The 22,888-nt window shown below is 60.1% G+C and overlaps 1 protein-coding gene across 1 annotated transcript; it reads left to right on the top strand.

Moving 5' to 3' along the window:
- Positions 1–852: 852 nt before the first annotated feature.
- Positions 853–15,167, top strand: ADM2 (adrenomedullin 2). The gene is made up of 3 exons (XM_038419033.2): positions 853–1,346; positions 2,474–2,669; positions 11,007–15,167. The coding sequence occupies exons 2-3, from the start codon at positions 2,554–2,556 to the stop codon at positions 11,374–11,376; spliced, it is 486 nt and encodes a 161-aa protein (XP_038274961.1). The 5' UTR covers positions 853–1,346; positions 2,474–2,553; the 3' UTR covers positions 11,377–15,167.
- The last annotated feature ends 7,721 nt before the right edge of the window (positions 15,168–22,888 follow it).

The following is a 22,888-nucleotide window of genomic DNA, read 5'->3' as shown; positions in this document are numbered from 1 at the left end:
CCAGGGTTGAGCTGCCCTCAGCTGGGCTGTAGGCGTACTGCAAAGCAGGCAGGCGAGTAAGATGAGAGAAGGGGATGAGAATGGAGGAGGAAGAGGAAGAGTGTGGAAGAGAGGAATTTCTCTCTCTCTCCAAGCCCCATCTATCTATCTATCTATCTATCTATCTATCTATCTATCTATCTATCCCCATCCACCCCCTCTATCTATCTATCTATCTATCTATCTATCTATCTATCTATCTATCTATCTATCTATCTATCTATCTATCCTGAAACACCCCATCTATCTATCTATCTATCTATCCCCATCCACCCCATCTATCTATCTATCTATCTATCTATCTATCTATCTATCTATCTATCTATCTATCCTGAAACACCCCATCTATCTATCTATCTATCTATCCCCATCCACCCCATCTATCTATCTATCTATCTATCTATCTATCTATCTATCTATCTATCTATCTATCTATCTATCTATCTATCTATCCCCATCCACTCCATCCACCCCATCTATCTATCTATCTATCTCCATCCACCCCATCTCTCTCTCTCTCTCCCTCTCCATGTACCCCCCCAGTGTCCCTGAGGGCGAGCTGTCAGAGGAAGGCGGGGGTCTCTGGGCTGCTCTCGCTGTGGGGAGCAGCCGGGCTGTGTGGGGCGGGGTGGGGTTGGGCTTTGCAGTGCAGGTCTGTGGCGGGTTCGGGGCAGGTGTTCTGGGCCGGGGCCGGGCCGCAGCCGGAATTCCAGGCAGGGGCCGGGCCCGGCCGGGCTGCCCTCCCTCCCCCGGCGCAGAGGCTGGGCTGGGACGGGAAGCCCAGCCCAGCTCCTCCCGGCTAACAGGACGCCAAGGGAATATTTAACCTGGGATCCTGGCCGAGAGACACAGACTCCGACAGACCGAGCCAGATTGAGCCCAGCGGGACAGGGGTCCCCCATCCCTCAGCACCCGCCCGCGGCGGTTCAGGCCAGGATCCAGGCGCAGAACCTTACCGGGACCCAGACGAGAAAGCCGGCGCAGATCGGAACCACACCCGGGACAGGACCAACCGGACACCGAATACTGGGGCAAATCCGAATCCCTCCCGAAGGAGACCCAGGACAAAGCCTAGGGGCGGAACACCGGCCCTCCCGGAACCGGGTCCGGACAGGAAATCAGGGACAGGACCAAGCAGGTACCAGGTAGAATCCAGGGTGAAACCGAACCGAGACCACGCACAGACTGAGGACGCAGGTGGACGCTGGCAGCTCACCGGGCACAGAACTGACCCCGCCTCGGGCGCCAGACCCAGGCACGTTGCAGAACCCGGGACCAGAACTCCAGAGCCGCGACCCAGAACTCAGGTACAGAACCGCCCGCCCCGGGCTCCCAAACCTGCCCCGGGCAGGGACATAAGGACTGGAAAGGGGAGAGGCTTTGGATCTCCGGCAGCTGACGGAGAATCAGGGACTGGACCCACCGGGGCTCCAGAACTGGGATCCCGGGGGCATCAGAAACTTCCCAGCAGCCCGGTGTCTCCGCTGAGTTAGGGAAAGAGGAGCCCGGAGTGCTCCAGGGAAACAGGATCTCAGAGCACTCCAGGGGTTGGAGGGGGGGGGCGGGGATCTCGGAGCGCTCCAGGGGTAGGGGACGCGGGGAGCCCGGAGGGGCGCGGGGATCTCAGAGCGCTCCAGGGGTAGGGGACGCGGGGAGTCCGGAGCGCTCCAGGGACAGGGGGGCCGGGGAGGCCGGAGCGCTCCAGGGGTAGGGGGCACGGGGAGCCCGGAGCGCTCCAGGGACAGGGGGGCGCGGGGAGGCCGGAGCGCTCCAGGGACAGGGGGGCGCGGGGAGGCCGGAGCGCTCCAGGGGTAGGGGGCACGGGGAGGCCGGAGCGCTCCAGGGACAGGGGGGCGCGGGGAGGCCGGAGCGCTCCAGGGGTAGGGGGCACGGGGAGCCCGGAGCGCTCCAGGGTCGGGGGGGCGCGGGGAGCCCGGAGCGCTCCAGGGACAGGGGGGCGCGGGGAGGCCGGAGCGCTCCAGGGGTAGGGGGCACGGGGAGCCCGGAGCGCTCCAGGGACAGGGGGGCGCGGGGAGGCCGGAGCGCTCCAGGGACAGGGGGGCGCGGGGAGGCCGGAGCGCTCCAGGGACAGGGGGGCGCGGGGAGGCCGGAGCGCTCCAGGGACAGGGGGGCGCGGGGAGGCCGGAGCGCTCCAGGGACAGGGGGTGCGGGGAGCACCGAGGGGCGCGGGGAGGCCGGAGCGCTCCAGGGGCGGGAGCCCGTCGAGCGAAGGGAGGTTTCCGGGATCCGGGCGCTCTCCAGGGTCTGGCTGTAGGGAGCCGGCTGCCCGGGACAAGGGGAATCCAGCGAACCCCCATGGGACTCGCTCTCCTCGTATATTTGCGCCAACAGCTCCGTAAGCCGGGGTGGCTCCCTCCGTTCCCCGGGGCCCCTCTGTGCAGCGCGCTGAGTGCTTCTCGCTCTCCTTTTCCAGCCCCCGGAGCCGCTTCACCTGCAGTCCCCGGGCACCCGGGGTTCCCCGCCCGCTACCAGGATCTCCCAGTCCGGCCCGGCATGAAATCTCTGCCTCGGGTTGCGCTGGGTTGCATCAGCCTGACGCTGTGTCTGCTGCAGCTGCCGGGCTCCCTGCCCCTGCCCGTGGGGCGCACCCTGCTGCTGCCTAAACACAGGTGAGCACCGACCGCTGGGGCCCGTCTCCTGGTCCCCCGGCCACTCCTGACATCGCCCCCCCTGGTCCCACCACCACCTGCTACAAGGGTCCAGGCTCCAGATGCAGAGGCCCTGCAGATCAGGGGTCTGTCGGAGCCTCCCCGGGCGAGAGAGGCTGAGCAGGGCTAATGGCCACTGAGGCAGGTTGCCCCTTGGGCCTGATCCCCAGAGGGCCTGTGCTCCCTTGGCTGCCATGGGACTCTGTCTCCCCTTGGACCTGTGGGTATGAAAATCTGGGCCAGGGCTCCCAAGCTGGGCCCCCCAAATTGGTGCTTTCTTGTCAGGGAAAGTGATGGCCCCTGTGATGGCCCTGGTATCCCTGCCTGGTCCCCTGCCTGGCCTGGATTTAATCAGGGGAGGTTCAAATCCTTCTCTTTTGGCTCTGACACTAGATTAGCTAAGCCTGTGTTGGGGAGGAGTGGGAGAGGAGAGAGGGGCAGTAGAGGTGGGGCCACAAGGCCCTTCTCTCCCTCTCACCCGCTGTCACACTGAAGCTGGGGGCTGTGTAGCAAGTGGGGCCTTTCCATAGGTCCCTCGGTGTTACTGAGAAGCCAAGGAGACATTACAAAGATGCCCACCAATGTCATCAGGCACATTCTGGGTCCCTCTCTCTCGTCTTTTGGCTGGCTCCTTGGAGATCTCCCTTTGTAAGGCCTGGGCATGGCCTGGGTGGCGCATCGCGTTCAGAGCAGAGCCCTGGCTAGCTTAGCAAATCCACCATGACCAGGCTTCAGTGTTGTTCTAGGCTAGCCCAGGACGTGCTCTGCAACCTGCAGCCAGCGCGTCCTGATTGCCCTGCATGCTGGTGCATGGGATGGGGCGAGGAGGGACTCCCCTTCCCTGGAACAGAAGGGCCTTTGTGTTTGCAGCAGGTTGGCTACATGGCCTCCTGGCCGGGGAGTCTCAGAGACACTGTGGCCTTGTCATGCGGCTCCGCTGCGGGGGGGGGGAGGGGGAGGGAATGTGCTGGGGGGGGCTTGCTGGAGGGGACTGGCGTGTGCCTGTCATGGATGCAGGCTGTCATTACACCACGGCAGTGTGGTTGTAGCTGTGGGAGTCCCAAGATATTAGAGACAAGGTGGGCAGTTCTCATCACCTGGCTGGGTGCAACAGCGCTTAATGGGGACTGCCAGGTTCCCTGTGTCTGCCCAGCCCTGCTGAGCAGCTAGGGAGGGAGAATGGTCTAGTGGTTAGATCCTGTAACTGGGTGTCCTGGGTTCTTTTCCAGACTCTGCCACTCCCTTGCTGTGTGGCCTGAGCTGAGTTGTTATGCCTCCATCCTGCAGTTTTCCCAGGCATGAAATAGGACAAAGGTACTTAGTCAACTCCCCCAGGTGCTGAGAGGTCAAATAAGGAATGAATGTTTATGAACGAGCTGGGAACGTCTCACATAAGAAGAGCTAGCCCCCAGACTGGGCTTTTCAGCAGTAGATCTCAGAGCACTTTATGAACAGAAGCTGCTAGTGATGGTGAGCTTGGCGAACAGATGGTGTGTGCCAGCCCCCAGGAGATTCTGGGTGTGCTGCTCACAGAGGACAGCAGCTCAGCCTGGTGTGTCGGGGGGCTGGGGCCTGTCTGTGCTGGGGTCACTTGCCAGATCTGCCTTCTGGCAGAAGAGTGGACTGGGATTCAAACCAGGATCCGTGCTCTGGGCAGCTCCCTGAGCTGTGTGAGCCTGTCCCGATCAGCTCAGCAGGCGAGCGGTCCCCGGCCCGTAGCTTCGCACCCAGACTCTCTGCTCTGCTCTGCTCTGCTCCACCGAGGCTTTGTAGCCAGAGGTTTAACTGGTCTCTCATGGGGGGAGGGGCCACCATGGCTCTCCTTTGGGCTATCGCTGAAAAGCAGCCTCCCACTTTGGGGCAGGAGAGACGGGGTTGTCTCCTCTCTGGGATGCAGGGGGAACATTCAGCGTGCATTCGTGTGACTGGCCACAAGGTGGTGTGGTTGCTGGGAGTGCATTGTAGCGGGTGTGTGCATAAGAGGGGCTATACTGGGCCAGACCAATGGTCCATCGAGCCCCGGAACCTGTCTCGGACAGTGGCCGGCACCAGGCACGTCAGAGGAAAAGATCAGGGCAATTATCGCGTGATCCGTCCCCTGGGATGCAGTATATTGATACCCCCCCACCCTTTTGCTGCTGGTGCCTGCCCGAGCTCCCTCTGCTTCCCCCACCTAAAAACCCTCCCTCCAGATTGTCCGCCCTTGTCCTGGCCCTCCGGACCCCAGTGCATGCAGGATGCAGCTGCTGCCTTCTCACCTGCCCGAGGCCGAGTGACTGCCACAGCCCCAGCCCCTGTGTTCACATGAGCGTGCACACGTGTTCCCAGCAATGCACTATTGCTCCCTCCGCTTGTGAACCCCGCCCCGTTCCTCTGCGGCTGCACCCCTGTACTAGGATCATAATGGCTAGCGGGGCTGGGGGGAGGGTGAGGGGCTGCAGTGCAGAGGGGCCCTGGTGCGGTGAGTCCTTGGCTGGGCTCCTTGGCTTGATTCATCTTCAGTTGGCTCAGTATGAGCGGCTGTTTCTGTTGGGACGGGACAGAGCTCCTGTTGGGGGCGAAGGCTGAGCCGTGTCCTGCATGGGGGGTGTGGGGCAGGTGACCCACAGGGGTGTGACGCTGCCTCGTGTGAGCACAGGAGGTGCTAGGACAGAAGTAGTCTGTGGCACTGCGCCAGGAGGAACAGGACAAGGGGCTGTGGCCAAGGGAAGTTTCTCAAGGAGGAGGCGGCCCTGGACATAGTGGGAATGTTTGGAGCATGACTGTGAAACGCTGCCCTGCTCTGCTCCAGTGGAGCAGACCACGCTCTGCATCCCGCACAGGCAGGGAGCGCCAGGCTGTGGCACAGTGTCCTCCGCCCGCCAGCTTCTCCTGCAAGTGTGGCACTGACTCCTCCCACAGTGTGGCCCTGCTGCCCACAGCCCAGCATAGGAGCAGTGCGGGGCTGCAAGGGGGGATGGACGTTCCTAACTGTCCTGTAACCCCAGGGCCAAAAAGGCAGGTGTGGACTTTCAGGTCACAGGCGGACTGGCAGCTACCGCTCCTGTGTGTGCCATGATCCAGGACCGCTGTAGCCTACACACACGCACCAGGCAACACAAGTTCTCAGATTGCCTGTGGGCAGTGCCCACTCTGGGTGCTCTTGCAGTACAAGTCCTTTCTCTAGTGGTCTGGGCCAGCAGTCTGGGCCCTGCCTGGTTGCGACATTTCTGGTTGCAGTGAGTGTCCCGCGGAGGTTTAGGGTGCTGTATGTATGCAACATGCTAAACCATCAGCAATTACAGGCAGCAATAAACCTGCTTTCCCTAACCTAGCTCTGGCTGCTGACGCGGCTGGCGTGCACCTCAGAGCAAGAGGAAAGAGACTCACAGCCTCACGCAGTGCTGGCTCTCTTGCCCTTGAGTCTAATCGAGCTAATCCTCCAGGCTAGACATTCAGGAAGGGCCAGGAGAGTGAGGAGTGGAGATGGGGCGGGCGGGCGGAAGAGAAGCCAGCCCAGGGATGGAAGGGGAACTCCACAGTCAGTACGAATTGTATGGAAATCCAGCGAAGGGCGTTTTTAATGTTTATATTAATCACCCAGTGGCATAAGTGGCCACAGTGCTCCGCAGCAAGGGGCGCGGTGCCAGACAGAGCCTGTGGGCTGGGGACACGGTTCAGTGCCCCGAGTTGTCCATGCATCGATGGGGCACCAGGCACCGCCGCCTAAACCGCAGGCAGCATTCGGGAGAAGCCGAAGACCAAGGCTGAGGATCCGGCCCAGGACGAGGGTTTCTGTCTCAGGGGCTGTAGGAATTTCTCTGGTTGTTCCTTGCCCCCCGGGGGCCGTTTCTGGGGGAAGCCTAATAGGGAAGGCCTGTCTGACACTCTCGTCTGGACACTGTCAGCCTGGCTTGTGTCTGAGCATCCCGCGACTGGCTTTCCATAGCCAGGCCTCTGCTTCCCTGCCCGCCCCCCCTCATATCACAGCCTCTGCCTTGGGAGTGACCCTCTTACCTTCAGCCAAAGGGCCCTCTGGGCTCCGGCAGTGGCAGGGGGCTCACACTGCAGCTCCTGGGCGGAGGTCTCTTCCGGGTGGGTCTGTCCATGCTGCGTGCACGGCCCCGACCTGACCCATGTGATGGCCCCCGGAGGGCTGTGCGAGTCAGCACCTCCACCCTTTCAAAATGCTTCTCCCCAGACCCATAGAGCGCCGCAGTCGGGCGAGGCACCAACGTCCGGACTGAGGAGTTGGAGCTGTGCAGGCATATATGGGAGGGGCTGGGTGTGCACAGGCAAGCTGTGTGCACGTGCTATGGGGTGTGTCGGCACACAGGGAGGTGCTGTGGTGGGGATGGACAGGTGAGGCCTGGGCAGGTTGGAGTGTGGGGATGTGACTGCAGGTGCGGGTGTATGTGGGTGGACTGGTGGACACATGCAGGTTGGCACGAGGGACTGTGTGTGCAGGCATGATTGGTTGGGGCCTCAGAGGGTGCACGTGGTTGTGTGCATGAAGGGACGTGTACAGGTGGGTGTGTGCATGCAGGTGTGGGTGCACGAGAGGGTGTATGTGGTGTGTGTGCATACAGGGATGGGTGCACGTGGGTGTGTGTATGCAGGCTTGAGTGCACGAGAGGGTGTATGTGGTGTGTGCAGGTAGCTGTGGGTGCACGTGGTTGTGTGTATGCTGGGATGGATGCATGTGGGTGGGTGCATGTAGGTGTTGGTGCACGTGAATGTGTGTATGCAGGCATGGGTACACGTGGGTGTGTGCATGCAGGGACAGGTGCACGTGGGTGTCTGCACACAGGCATGGATGCACGTGGGTGTGTGCATGCAGGGACAGGTGCACATGGGTGTGTGCACACAGGCATAGGTGCATGAGAGGGTGCACGTGGTGTGTGCGTGTAGGAGTGGACGCATGTGAAATCCTACCCCATTGTGGAAAAGGCAGAACTATTGGCACACCCCCTGAGTCAGCACCCACTGGGAGGTTCCTCTGGGGACGTAACCATGAAACGCTGGTTGTGGGGGGGAGCAGGGGGCAGCAGAGCAGGGCCTAGCCCAGGTGTCACTAAGGTTCCAGAGCCAGACAGCCTGGCCTTGTGGTTAAGGCCCTGGCCTGGGGGGCAGCTGAGCCAGGCTCTGTTTGCTGCTCTGCCACAATCTCCCCTGTTTGACGTGCGCTTCCCTGAGCCCATCTCCAGTCCCTCTGTCCTGTCATCGGGGCTTTGGGGTGGGCTCTTCCCCCGAGTCCCTGGGTCTGCACGCTCACGCCCGCACACTTCGCTTCCCCAAGCTAAGCCAGTGCCAGGGGCGAGGACCTGAGCTCGGTGGGCACCGGAGATCCCCAGACCCTTCCCAGAAGGCTCAAGGCTGGTTTGGCCCAATACAGCAATCCTACCTACCTAAGAGCCAGCTCCTGCTGCAGCTGTGGGCACCAGGGTCCCCTGGGACATACAGGAGGGAGCTGCTGGCAGGAGAGCCCCCCGCTTTGGAACACTCTCCCCCATGGGGCAGGCTGCCCAGCCTGTGGCTGGCGAGCTGGGCTGAGGGGTTGGGTTTTAGGGGCGTTGGGGGGGAGTAAGGTTTGCGGGAGCTCGGGGAGCACTCAGGAGCTCCATGTGCGTAGGGGAAGCCGGAGGGCCCCATGTTGTGGCCTGTGGTTTTCGGGAGGCCCGGAGCCCGGGAGAGGCGGACACCAGGGAGAGTTTTCCCAGAGGTAAAGGTTGGGACAAGCCCAGCTAGCGCTGCGCAGCTCCATGCTGCGTGTGGCACGTAGCATGTGGCTCCCAGAGGAGCGGGGGCCTGGCAGGCAGGTACGTGGCAGGGCGGCCCTGGCAGAGGCCGGCAGCATGCATGAGTCGCCAGCTGTGGGCCGGCGTTTGGAGAGGCAGCGAACGGGCACCCTTTCCCTGCGGCTCCCAACCGCCTGCTGGAATCGTGACGCTTCAGAGGCGAGGCTCAGGCTTGGCTTGTTTGGAGGAGCCAGAACTGGCATGTCTGTGGGATAAGGGCCTTTGATGCAGCGCGTGCACCTCCCTGCCGGCCCTAAGTGACTCCAGAGAGTACGTGTGCCACAGCAGGTAGCTGCTCCTCCGCCTCGGCCTCACGTGCCTGCTGCTATAGGGATTCCCTGCCCCCCGCCCTGCTCTGGATTCCTTCCCTCCCTCCGCTCCCCTCCTCCTCCTTTCAGCTGCTGTCCTTCCAGCCTGCCCGGCAGCAGTGCCTAGTTCTGGTCCTGGCGCTGGGAGCTTCCCTGCAGCAGTGCCCTGCTAGTTCTGGTCCCGGTGCGAGGAGCTTCCCTGCAGCAGTGCCCTGCTAGTTCTGGTCCCGGCACTGGGAGCTTCCCTGCAGCAGTGCCCTGCTAGTTCAGGTCCCGGTGCTGGGAGCTTCCCTGCAGCAGTGCCCTGCTAGTTCAGGTCCTGGTGCTGCGAGCTTCCCTGCAGCAGTGCCCTGCTAGTTCTGTGCCTGTTGCTGGTGCTGTGAGCTTCCTTGCAGCAGTGCCCCAGCAGTTTTCTCTATAATTTCACAGCATGCATTTTCTCCATGTAGCAGATTTCTCTCCCTTTTGCCTGGAATCCCACCTCCATCCCCTCCCAGCCCCCTGAAGGAAGTCCCCCCGTAGGCTGTGGAGAGCTGTAGGCCAGGCTGGCTCATCTGCTCCTTGGAAAGCTGGGGGCTGGTTCCATCAGCCGCTGCTCGCTGCGGGATCTATCTCAAAGGGCTTGTTGTGTCACTGCCAGACCTCAGTCAGGTTCTGCTGAGGGAGAGAGTATGTGGGCGGCATCTGCGGCTGGGCAAAGGCCGAACATCTCTCAGTGCGGCTGGGCAGGGGATGGGTCGCTGGCCCTGCCTCCGAGAGCCACTGCGAGACCGGCAGAGCCCTTGGGACATGGGACATGCCACTGGGCCCAGCTGAGAATGAGAGAAGCCAGGGAGGTCCCAGCCACGGCCCCTCCGGTCAAGTCTCCAGGGTTTGGTCCAGTCTGATCCAAACTGCACCAAGCAACAGGGTTTCCGGATCAGGGGATCGGCCCCTGACACTCAGCCTAGGAACTCCATGCTATGGCTCCACTCTCAGGCTCCCAGCCTCGGCCTCTCGGCCCTTGCTGTGTTCGTAGGCGGTTATCACCAGCAGGGATCCAGCTCGCCCAGTGATACTGCTCCGGCTTCAGAGCCCTGCACAAACATTCACAGCCTTGCAGCAGGCCTGGGAGGTGGGGAAGAGGCGGTTCCCAGGGATTGTCCCTTAGAGCTTCTTCAGGCCAATACTGCCAGACAGACTGGCCTGTTTTACACGGAGGCTGAGCACTGAAGTCGCCAGGAGCTCCAGGGAGAGGGGGGCCGGAGCCGGGGACTCTGTGTGTGGCTGTTCCCCAGACCTCTGGGGGACAGGCCATCAACTGTGGACCGACACCCCCAAAGCTGCCTCTGTCTAGCCCTGCCTGCCTTGCCTCTCTGCTGGGCGGGAGGAGGCCCCTCTGGAAGGATGCCCGGGTCAGGGTCACTGGGACCCCTGCCTGGGAAAGGTAGCCCAGCTTGGCTGATTACAGAGCAGGCCGCTCTCGGGGGACGTGAGGTGGTCGCTGCAGCAGTGACTGCACTTAGAGCAGGGGAAAAGCCTGGCTGGAGTGGTCCCTGAAGGGCTGGGGCCATGGCAAAAGCTGGTTTGTGCTGCCCAGGACCGTGATCCCAGGGCCCTGGAGACCGTTCTGGGGGCTAGGGTGCCCCCACAGCGCACACACGGCCCTCAGCTTCCACGCTGCAGCCATCGACCCAATCCACCCGAAAAGCAGCTCTGTGCTCTGGGACTTGATCCATGGGGCTTGGTGAGCTGGGAGAGACTCCCCTCCCCACCCCATGCTTGGGTCTGACTTCAGCACTGTGAGCTTCCTTGCAGCAGTGCCCAGACTTCCACCAATGCAAACCGGGAGTGATGCCACGAAGGTCCATGAAGCAACAGTGGCATGAGATCAGAATCAGGCCCTTGGTTTCTCCCTCCCCCTGGGCTTGAGGTGTTAGTGAGGGGGCTTAGCGCAGCCCCAGCCCACAGTCATGCTCAAACACACGCCGTGCCCGCAGAGCCACAAGTGCCCCCTCCCCTCCACCCCGCCATGACTGTTCCTTTGCACGGTCACTGTCGCACATGGCACGGGCAGCACTGGGGTGGCGCAGGACACAGGCCCCAGCTCCACCCAGCCATGCCCACTCCCAGGGTCCGTGCACCAGCCTCCCTCCGACCCTCTTGCACACCTGAGGGGATATTGGTAGGCGGAGCCAGGCCGTCATCCTGACCTTTGTGCTTTTCCGGTGCAGGGAGCCCCCGGACAGGAGACCCGCCACGCCACTGGGGAATCAGCCCCTGAAGAGGAGGACGGTGGAGCTGCTCCGGGTTGGCACTGCGAGAGCTCAGCTGGACTGGGAGCAGCCCGGGGGGACCCCAGCCACCCAGCTGCAGCCCCTGGCCAGCCCCAAAGGCAGAGTGCGACACTCACTGACTGGCCCCTGGCGTGCCAAGCGCCACGCGGCCCCACGCCGCCACCACGCCCACCTGATGCGCGTGGGCTGCGTCCTGGGTACCTGCCAGGTACAGAACCTCGGGCATCGCCTCTGGCAGCTGATGGGCCAGTCGGGCCGCCAGGACTCGTCGCCCATGAACCCCAACAGCCCCCACAGCTATGGATGAAGGAGGGGGCCACCGTGGGGTGCGAGCACATGGGACTGGATTGCTTCAGGCCGAGACCTCACCCCATGTGCTGCAAGGGGGTGGTCACGCCCCCCCGTACATTGTGTAGGAGCCTTTACTAAAGTGCTTCCAGAGCCAAACCCCCATTTGCTGTGTCTTCTGGTACCATGCAGCGCTGGCTGGGACCTTGGGCACCCAGCACAAGGGGACAGCTGCTCCCCAATGCAGAGATTGCAGACCCCATGGCTGCAGGGGGTAGCCGAGCCCAGTGCATAGACACGGGGGGGGGGCAGATTTCCAGCCTGTCAGATAATACATAGAGGATGCCAGTGGCTGTGCTCTAAAGGAAGGGCATGGAGTTGTGGGGCAGGACACAGCCAGTCCGGCAGGTGTCAGAGGATAGAGATGCAGAGTCCTGAGGAAAGAGGGGGGACAGTGTGGCCAGTGGGGGAGGAGCAAACCTTACCCCACTGTGGATCAGGAGAAGGGCGATGATGTAGGAGAAGAAGGAGATATTGGCTGTCTTTGCCCATATCCTCCCCCCATCTGGATGTGGGAGACCATGTGGCTAGCAGGGGTCCCATGGTATATGGGGGGGGGTATTTCCCCGGAGCCCAGCCACTCATTCCAGCAGCCAAATGTTCCCTGAATTGGGAGAGGTGAAGCTGAAGACCTGACCCCCATGGGCAAGGAAGATTCCTCATGCCCTTTTCATAATGCTCAGGGCGTCCCGGGCACATGCCAACTCTGGGAATTGCTTTCCCCCTCCCCAAATTCTCTTCTGTTGATTGGATCTGTGTTTCCCCCTTCATGGCCTCTGCTAAACTCTGCTGGAGCATAGCTGGATGCTGTCAGGCAGCTGCTGTGCTCCACCTCAGAGGTGGCTGCATGTCAGTGCTGGGTGGAGAGGTCTCTGTGGACCCAGTGGCATAACCCAGGGCAGGACTTAGCCTGCAGTCCATGAAGTGCTTTGGGATCCCTCAGGTTGGCATGCCGGAGAATGCAGGCTGCAGGGTCCCAGCTGTGCCTTGCCAGATGCCCCCCCTACCCCCACAGTGTGGCCTGCTTCACTGGTCTGCCGGGGTCCATCACGAGGCCGGGCTGGCTGCCAGAGCGCAGCCACCTCCCGCTAATGGGTAACTAGCTCCCCACTGTGTCCTGCTCACAGGCGCTGAGGGAGGCACCTGAGCCAGGTCAGAGCAGAGCCGGGGCTGGGGTTTGGGCCAGTTCCTCCACGGGCCAGAGAGAGAGAGAGACAGAGAGCGAGCGGCCATTGAACAGGACTGGGGCACAGCTGGCTCCAGGGCCTTGTCTAGAGTCACCCCTAGGGGGCAGCACTAGGCGGAGAGGCCCCTGCCTGTGGTGGTGCGAACTCTGGGGTGCCCCAACCTCTTCCTGAGTCAGGAGCTTGGGTGGGGCTTGTGGGCCTGGGGCAGCACCAAGGCGGGATTCCACCGTGGGCACAAGGGGTGCCCAGGGGCAGAGCTGCCATGGGTCACCCAGGCCCCTGGTATATATAGGGCTACAGAATAAGCATCAGCCCCCAAGAAGGAGTCCCTGCTGTGGGTGGGGAATCTAGGGAGAGGGTTCCCCAAGCCCCAGCCCGAGCCCCAAGGGGCTGGGGCTCGGGCTGGGTGGGGAGGACGTGTCCCTGGCACCGAGTCCCTGGCAGGCCATGACCAGTGCCGGCGGGCAGTGGCACAGGCAGCTGGGGCCTGGTCCCCCGAGCAGAGAGCAGGATGGCGACCCTGGGTCCAAGGGGCACCCGGGCCATGCTCAGTCCTGCTGACGGAAGCAGCAGTGAGGACTTGTGCCAGTGCTCAGTGGAGCAGACAGTGCTGGGCCGAGCCCCTGGCGTGCTCAGCCCCTGAGTCAGCAGCTTCCCTGCACAGCAAGGCACTGGGGGCCGCTTTGCTGGGTCCGCAGGGCAGCCGGGTCCCCAGTCCCCAGCGCCGCTGCATCAGGGCCTGCGGTACCCCCCACCCAGGGCTTACAGTGGCTCTTCCCCAGCTCCCGAGGCCAGCAGCACCCCATGACAGCCTGCGCCCCAGCACCAGCAGGGCATCTCCCCTGAACCCCACCATTCCCCAGTGGGCGGGGGGACCCCAGGGAGCCCGGCAGGTCGCTTGGAGCAGGACAGTGGGTGCTGCTGGCTGGGGCGGGGTCCCACATGCCCCGCATTGTGCAGCGTGGCGCAGTCTCCCTCAGCTGGCTCGGCCCCGGGCTGAGCCTTGGCCCGGGGCCACCAGCCGTGCAGTGCAGGGTGTTTCTGAAGGGCAGATGGCGCTGAGTTGAGAAAGGCGGGTGTCCTCCTAGGTCAGAGCTCCGTTGCCTTTCCTGGGAGCCAGGTCTCTCCTTGGGGATTAGCCGGGGGGGCTCAGAACTCACCACTAATTACAGGCCATTGCGGAATTGCTCTGCAAACTTGGGGAGCTGGGCCAGGGGGACGCGGCCCCTGGTCGTTGCTGCTTTGTGTGCTTTTCCTCTTGCTTTGTCACTCGGACTTCAAGCCATCGCCCACTCGGGCCCTGTCTCCCCTGGACTCTGGCTATGCAAGGCAGTGGCACCATTTCATGCTCCCAGCTCTGCCTTGCTTCAGGGTCCTTCCCTGGGGTCAGCCGTGGGAGGGGGCGCTGCCACCCCACCCTGCCATGGGCATCTCCCAGACAAATCTGGCTGAGACGCTCACCAGGCTCCAGGACAGGCAGAGAGTCTGCCCTGGGTTAGCTGAGAGGAGCTGCCCCGAACCTGTCGGGAACTGGCGCCTTCCTGGTGAGCTGGTCAGAGCCCGGGGAGGTGTGCTCAGCTAGGCTCTCGGCTCAGCATCCCCAGCAGAGCAGGCTGGTGATGGCCCATCCAGCCCCCGACCTCGCTCCAGCAACGGCTGATAATGGCTGCTGCAGAGGAAGGCAGGCAACTTGCTTGGTTCTTCAATCCTAGGGCACATTTCTCCTGCTCCCAGCTGGGATCAGCTCAGAACCTGAGCTCCAGGTGGACCGAGGGCCCCTGGAATTTCCACTCCAGCTGGTTTCACTGTAGACAAATCCAAGGGGTGACTGTTGGTGCTATCTGCCCCATCTCCTGCACCAGCAAGTTCCACAGGTGAATCATACTCCGCTTAGGGCATTTTCTCTACCACGTTACATTTGTTGCTCATACCTGCTGGGGCAGGCAGCCTGACCAGCCTTCTCTGCATCAGGGTCTGCTCACCTCTCTCCTCCTTTTCAAACCCCGTAGCCCATCTCTTCTCTCCCCCTGCACAGACCGACCCCTATGTGCCTGGTCCTAGTTTCATTCGTGGCCCTTTTCTGGACCTTTCCCATTTCTTCTCTGCCCTATAATTGCGGAGGTGGAACCCGGCGCAGGGGTTAGATAACAGCCCTGCATTTCCTGCGTAATGCGGTCTACTGACTAGTTTGCACCGCAGAGGGCTACCATGGCACAGCCATGGAGCTGCAGTGCAGTGGCCGTAGTGTAGACATACCCTACGCTGGTGGAAGAGTTTTTCCAGCTCTGTAGTTAATCCACCCAGCAGAGGCGGTCGCCAGGTTGACGGAAGAATTCTGCCGCTCCCCCAGCCACGTCTACACCGGGGGTTAGGTCAGTTTAATGATGGCACGCCCGGGTGTGGAACAGGGTTCAAAGGTGCCCCCCCCAACCTCGGACAACGTGCATTGCACACAAAGGGGTGGGATCTCTCTCACATTGGATCAGGAGGGGGTGGGTGACAGAAACTCAGCTAGGACATAGGTCCTCCCACCACCAAATTTTCAGTGGGCCTGGTGGCAGCTGCCCAGGGTTGGGAGTTATGGGTGTCGGGGATGGGGGGTGGGGTTGTCAGGGGTCTTGCAGGCCAGCCAGCAGCCAGCACTGAAAGTAGGTTGAGTATGAAGCACTTAACAGGTGAGGGCCTTGTTCTCATGGGGCCTGGGCCAAGCGCACGCTGTCGGGATGCCCCGGGAGATGGGTCACATATCTCTTGTGCCCAAGTGTCGGCAAGGCTGGCCTCAACCCCCAGGCACCAGGCTTGGGCATTTCCTGGGGGGCTACTTTGGGGGAGCAGACCCATGGCCTGCTGTGGGGCTAAGGTGCCTGGCAGTTGTTACAGGGCTTTCTCCATGGCTGGGGTTAATGTGCCCCCTAGGCTGCGTTTAGGGGGCACCAGCTGCTCTGGAGCAGGCCAGGCCCCTCCGGTCTGGGAGCCCTCAGACAGTCACCAGCAGAGTTTGCCAAGAACCGCCCAGACGCAGAGTCACTACCCCAGAGGGCCCAGCCCTGGCTGTTATCGGCTGGCCCCTGCCCGGTTTGCACCCGCCGGGCGGCTCACCTGGCCGTGCTCCTTCAGAGAACTGAGGCTCTGACATTAAACACTGTGGGAAACACCATTGACCCGGTCTGAGTTCATAACAAGAGCGCGGTGGTTAAAGCTCTGCATGGCCCCCTCTCTCCGGCCGTCTGCACCTCCCCTGCCCTGCGGCCTCTCTGCTCCTGGCCCCTGGGGAGCGCCCACCCGGGGCCCGCACGGCTCCGCTCCCCCAGGCCAGGGAATCCGCCTGCCACCGGGCCCCTCTGCATCCGCCCAGGCGGGGAACATACTTTGCTTCTCACTGGCACTCTGGGGTCCCCCGTCCCTCGTAGGACGCAGGGCTGGGATCTCCCGCCCAGCAGAGCCGGGTCAGCCAAGCAGCCACACCCATGGCTGCAGGGGACCCTGGTTCAACCCACCTCCCCCCGCATTACTGCTCCAGGTGAGGCACAAAAGGAAACACTTATTGCCCCGTTCCCTTAACAACCTTCCCCTCCAAACCGCCCTCCATGTCCCTTGCTCTGGACACATCCCCACCCACCCCCCGGGGGGGCAGGGAGCCCTGGAAAGAGGCCCTGGACCCCAACTGAGTGACTGTGTGTGGGCGCAGGGGCCCTGGCTGGGCCCATCAGCGTGTGCCAAGACGGAGCTGGGCCCAAGCCAGGGGAGGAGGGGATAGTGCTGGACTCCCCTCGGGGGGATCAAGGCGGCAGGATAGGTCCCAGGGTCTCTTCTGGCTGTGAGCACAGAGCCCCAGGCCACAGGAGGCAAATCTAGGGGGCTCAGGCTGCCCGTGAGCAATTCTCCTCCTGCCCCCCAGCAGCTCTGCAGCTGGATGTCCACCCCTGCCACAGCCTGGCTGCAGCCCATTGAGATGGGATCTTCCCCCCCACGTAGGGCTGCCAACTTTCTAATTGCACAAAACCGAACACTCCTGCCCAGCCCCCTTCCCCACCCCTTCCCGGAGGCCCCACCCCACTTCTCTGAGGCCCCGCCCCTGACTCACTCCAGCCCCCCTCCCGCTGTGGCTCACTCTCCCCCACCCTCACTCGCTTTCACTGGGCTGGGCAAGGGGTTGGGGTGCGGGAGGGGGTGAGGGCTCTAACTGAGGGTGCGGGCTCTAGCACGGGGCCAGAAATGAGGGGTTCAGGGTGTGGGAGGGGGCTGCCCACACCTTCAGATGCTGCCCCGCAGCTCCCATTGGCCATGGTTCCCAGCCAATGGGAGCTGCGGAGCCGATGCTCAGGGCGGGGCTAGTGCGGGGACCATCCCTGGTTCCTGTGCCTAGGGGCCACAGGGACATGTTGCTGTTTCTGGGAGCTGCGGGGAACTAGGGCAGGCAGAGAGCCTGCCTTAGCCCCGCCGCATTGCCGAGCGGACTTTTAATGGCCCGGTCAGCGGAGCTGCCAGGGTCCCTTTTCGACCAGGTGTTCGGCTCGAAAAACCGCACACCTGGGGGCTGCCCCCTGGCACTGCTAGCTGCTCTGTGCAGTGAGAGGGACTTGTGCAATGGGGTGGCTCCACTGGCCCAGAGCCACTGCCCACACATGGGGCAGCCGCCCGCAGGAGGGACCCCCCGGGGCAAAGACCAGCCTTTGGTGTCTGTCAGCCCATCACTCTATTAATTGAGCTTGAATCAAGTAATCAATACACCATGCTCATCAAGAAACGCCTCCCCCAGCTGCTCTCAGCTGGCAGGACTGGGCTAGCTCAGACAGCCGATTGGAAGCCTTGTAGGTGGCCAGGTGGTTTTGTGATTAAGGCCTAGACACGGGTGTGAGGGTAGCTGGGTTCTGTTCCTGGATCTGCCGTTGAGCTAGGGCAGCCCACTTTGCCATGCACTGTCTCAGTTTCCCTCCAGTAGTACTAGGATAGTGATCGTGGTCCCAAGGAGTGTAGGGGGGTTAAGCCAGTCACTTGTGCAAAGTGTCTTGGGGTCCCTGGGCCTGATTCTGCCAGGCCTGAGACCTTGGCTTGGCATTTATTCTGGTGCAAAGTAGCATATGGCTATTCCAACCAGCTAGTGTTGTACCCTCACTTTGCACAGGTATTCACGATGACTCCAGGTGCTGGGCATGAGAAACTCAGGCCCTGGGCTGTGAACACCAGAGGCCAAGGGATGATCTGGAGTCTCCCGCGGGGGTTGATAGGGGGTACACTAGCAGCATTTCAATGTCTGTGTTGCTCTTTACTCCTTTTGCTTTGAGTCACACTGGAGGGACGGAGGGGCCAGGCCCAGGAGATCCCAGCGCTCAGACATCCAAAGCTAACAGAGCCACACACAGGAACAGTGGGCAGCTAAAGCTCCAAACAACCCCTACAAATGGTGAGGAAGCCAGAAGCCCTTGACCAGGTGCTATGTGAACGTGCCCTGTGGGGGGCGTGTGTGTGGTGCGGAGTCACAGAACGGAGCCGTGCAAGGGGGCCAGGCATCAGGAAAGCAAACATGGAGGGAATTAAGAAATCTAGTGAGTAAGGTGCAGTGGGAGAGAGTAACAAAGGCGCCCCAGTGCACGAGAAGGCCGGGGGGCTACAATGAAGACAAATGGTGACAGCTGCTCTTCAAAAAATAAGGCAAGGGAGAAAAGGGGCCCATGTGGCTCGCTGAGCGGGAAGGGAGTGCCTCCTTTGGTAGGTAAGGTAAGAAAACCAAATCCAGCTAGAACTTCCCCCTGTCACTGGGCTACGGCCACTTAGACCTCCCAGCAAAAGCAGGGCTAGAATTTGGATCCATCTGCTCCAAGAGCACAGCCTCCTGCTGCTGAATTAAAGGGGAATCACCATGACCTGCTAGCAGTGTAGGGCCAATGACACACAGAGGAACAGCACGGATTCCATCCAGGAGAGGGCAGTGGAGTCCAGACACATGAGGCTGCTCACAGACGCTGGCATGGGAGAGTGCTGGTAGCGAGGTACCGTCCTGCTGGGGCGAGTTATCGAGTCAAGGGACGGATCCGTGTGCCTGCAGCGCTGCTCCTCGGGAGACGAGCCAGCGAGCACTTTCTTGGGTTCACCCAGCGAGCCTCTTGCTTTGGAATGTGTCATCTAAGGTGGAGCTGGGACTCATCTCCACGCTTCCTGGTGAGGAGTCTGGCCGATCAGGGGGCAGATGAAATACTGGAGACAGAGTGGCTCCAGCGATAAATAATGAGGAGGGTGGAAATCAAGAGACCTCCAAAACGGCCAAGGAGCTGGACTGCTTTTCAGAGGGGGTGTGGCCTGCGCCCTGTCCGTCTTCTCAGTAGGTCGTGTGGGGTCTCCGCTGAAGGCTGGGCGTCACGGTTGGTGTGAGATGTTGGTACAGGAAACAGTCGTCAGGTGATGTCACGGGTAGGGTGTTGGGTTCTAAAACCACCAGACATGAGACGTGTCACCTGCGGCGGGGGAGTCTGAGAGCTGATACCCAGAACCAGGCCCATCCGTGGGGCCAGTCCCGTGGTTACTGGCTGGCCCAGGTGCTGACTGGAGCCTTGACAGAGACAAAAGAGTCCCAAGAGAAGTCTTGGAAGAGGGGACCCGCCTGGGGCTATGGGCTGATCTACCCTCCAACGACAGCGCAGTGAAGAACACCATGCCCTGTGCGGTGTCCGTCAGCCAACTGACGTCTGGGGCGAGACACCACCGGCATGACGGAAGAATTTATTCCTTGGCTCACCACTGCCTCTCCGGGGTGGATCACAGTGCTGGAAGAACCCCTTTCCTTGCTCCATGCCACAGCAGTGAGGACCTCGTTAATACGTACAGGCTACAGGTTGTGCCTTACGTTTTCCTTTTAGTTCTAACCTATTTCCAATCCCTTCTCCTTGCTTTGCTTTGAATCACTCGCTCAAGCTCTGTTCAAAACACTTCCGTTTGGTTTTACTGTGGACACATCTAAGTGCCTGGTACAATGGAGATGATACCAGAAATCGGAGTGCATGGCTTCTGTGGAGGCAGCGGATGGGAGCCTACTGGCAGGGCGCTCGTGCTGTAAGCAGGTGGTGATTCACCCCTGGCACCTCAGGTAACCCTGGAACGTGTCACACCTTTCAGAGCCAAGTCTTGATAAGAAGCCGATAAGGAAACAGTGAATCCAGACTGATCAGGAGCGTAAAGGGAATGATGAGCCACGACATTTACTGACTGTAAGAGGGTTGGTGGTCCCTGAACACCCCCTCGGGGGTGGGGGGAGGAGCTCTGCAGCAGCCCTGCCTCAGTTTCCTTCCAAGGTTCTCAGAAATAATCCACAAAGGCTTTCTCGTGTCTAATATCCCCCTTCCTGGGGCAGGTTTAATAACCAAAACAGTTCAAAGCACCTCTCAGAGTCATCAGATAGAGTCTATCCCCCCAGCACAAAAGCTTATACTCAACTCTGGCACCTTCTGCCAGTCCTGAGGCCCCTCTCAGTCCCAGTCCGCTCTTCATCCAGCAGCTGCTTCCAGGTCTTCCTCCCTGGAGTCTTTCCTTCCCTCCAGGGAAGGAACCAAAACTCTTCCTAGGTTGGCTTCTCTCTGGCTTAGAGACGCCACAGGGAACCCCCTTGGCTGCTCTCCTGGCCTTGGCCTGGCATCTCAGAGGCCCTGCAGGAACTTTGCAGCCCCTAGGAGCCTTCCCCAGACCTTTGCTGAAGTTCCTCCCCATCCATTCAGGCTTGTGCCTTATTTATCCAAGGGGCCTGATTGATGTGCCCCACCTGAGAAGGAGAGTTATTTATGTCACAGGTGAAGCAGAGACCCATAAAGGGCCAGCGACCCTGTGAGACTGACTGTTATTGAGGAAAAGTCCTGGAAGAAGGCAAATGTTGTGCCAATGTTCATAAAGAGACTTGGGGCAAAGCCTAGTAGTTATTGCTCAATAAATCAAGCTCCACTTCCTGGTAAAAAAAGTGCAACCAATAGTAAGAGGAAAAGTTTAACACCTGGAGGACAAAGGATCCATGAGAAATAAAGAACAGTAATTTATGGCCTTTTGTCACTCACAAGGGTGACATCCTCTTCTGCTGGGCAGTCAAACAATACATAAATAATAGAAATTAATAAAATCTTAAAAAGACCCCATCAAACCATCAAGGCCCACTCCAAAGAGAGAGAAGCGCGGAGACTTCCCGAAGTCCATTAAGGATTTCGCTGTTCTATTGATTGTATTTGGCAGGTGCTCAGATAATACGGCGATGGGCTAAGATAAAAAACCAACAAGTTATGCTTGGCCAACATGACGGGTGCTTCTTTGAAATCAAATTACAAGCTCTGTGCATGGAAAGACTCCAGTAAGTGTAACAGGCCTTCAGCTGGAATAAACGGACACACAATGATTTATACCAGATGGGAATCTGGCCTGAATCTGGAATTTAATGACGTGTTTGGGACAGTTTCTCCTGAGATATTTGATTGGCCCGATAGCAGTGCTGGGATGCTGCAGCCCGCGATCAGGACAGTGGTGTGAAAACACGCAGTATGCACACAGTCTAGGTCAGCGGTTCTCAACCAGGGATACACAGAGGTCTTCCAGGGAGTACATCAACTCATCTAGATATTTGCCTAGTTTTACAACAGGCTACATAAAAAGCACTAGCGAAGTCAGTACCTTCTATACTATAATTTAACTATAACTATAATTTCATACAGACAATGAATTTATACTGCTCTATGTATTATACACTGAAAGGTAAGTACATTATTTACATTCCAATTGATTTATTTTATAATTATATGGTAAAAAGTCAGCAATATTTCTGTACTAGTGTGCTGGGACACTTTTGTATTTTTATGTCTGATTTTGTCAGCAAGTAGCTTATAAGTGAGTTGTAAGTTGGGGGGTACGCAAGACAAATCAGCCTCCTGAAAGGGGAACAGGTGTCTGGAAAGGTTGAGAGCTCCTGATCTAGGTGAATGACAAGTTGCAACAGGTGGATGCAATACAAAGGGGTAGGAGAATGAATGAGGTAACCACGACCTAGCCTGATTTCACGGAGACTGGCTGGGTGCACAGGGTGGCGGCTCCCTGCCAGCCTACAGTTCATGCAAACTGGAGCCAAGTCCTGCCACATGGGCTGAAAACTAGCAGAAGGGCCACAAGGGAGGGGTGATGCTCTCAGTCGTATACTGACATGCCCTAGCAACCCCTCTGAGCCATCCTCACACCTTGCATCTTCCTGAGTATTCTGGGATGGGGCCCTTCAGGGATGCGTAACGTGGGTGCGGGCAGGGGATAGCCCAGTGACCCATGGGGGGGATATAATCAAACCCCCCCAGACTGAGCAGGAATTCACCCCACAAATGTACATATATGAGGCTGTATGGTAAGTGCTCTGGGCCCAGCAAGCACGGGAATCCCGGATGTTAAAGGCCCAACTTCGGAGCACTGTACCGTGCAAAACAGGATAAGCAGAGAGCCTGAAGGGTGCGGTCTGCACGGATCAGCGAAAAGCCCCGGCCCAGCTCCAAGCTGGTAATGCAGAGGCGGCCCACCCCGGAGCAGGGAGAGGACAACTTCTCTTGGTCCAGTTCTGGGGAGGAGCCCCCCACCCTCCCGGGGATCCTGCACTCGACTCTGGGCCCCCCCTTGAAATATACTGACAAACTGGGGGGAACTCAGAGAGGAGCCGCATGACAGCACCAGGGGACGGCAGGGCTGATTTACGGTGAGAACCGCATGACAGCAGCTGATCCAAAGACCGGGGTAGTCAATGGCATGGGCTTTGGGTCACACCCTTGCTCACGTCAAATGGAACATGACAAAACCCCAAAGAACAGAGCGTGGGGAACAATTCCAACCCCGCACCCCCAGAAGGGGCTAATGAGTCTGTTCCCTCTCTGATTTCTCTGATCCCGTCAGCCCTACCAAAGTGAGGAGAGCAAAAGGAGACACGGAGGGTCAGTTCCGTGTCCTAAGGTTTCCAAGCAGCACAGCCTCCCTGCAGACCCCCAAAACACCCCCCACACAGAGCAGCAGCAGCAGGTTTCAAGGTGTTGTTTCTATTCATTTCTCTGCATCTTCCGAGAGCCCAAAAGGCCCAGCCTGCTGCTGAATCACATGGGCAAGCGCCTGCTCTGGAATCCTCCGGGGGGGGGGGGACACGGCGCCCTGCCCCCCCGCCTTCAGATTCCACTCTTAATCTGGCAGGAGACAAGCTCCCAGAGCTAGGCCGGGGCTGGCTCTGTTCCCCATGCACCCCTGGCAATTCTTTCGCTGCGTTCCCACTGGCCAGACCGCAGGCTGGAGAGACGG

This window comes from Dermochelys coriacea, chromosome 1 (genome assembly GCF_009764565.3).
Source record: "Dermochelys coriacea isolate rDerCor1 chromosome 1, rDerCor1.pri.v4, whole genome shotgun sequence".
Taxonomy (NCBI): domain Eukaryota; kingdom Metazoa; phylum Chordata; order Testudines; family Dermochelyidae; genus Dermochelys; species Dermochelys coriacea.
This window is presented reverse-complemented; position numbering and strand designations above follow the sequence as displayed.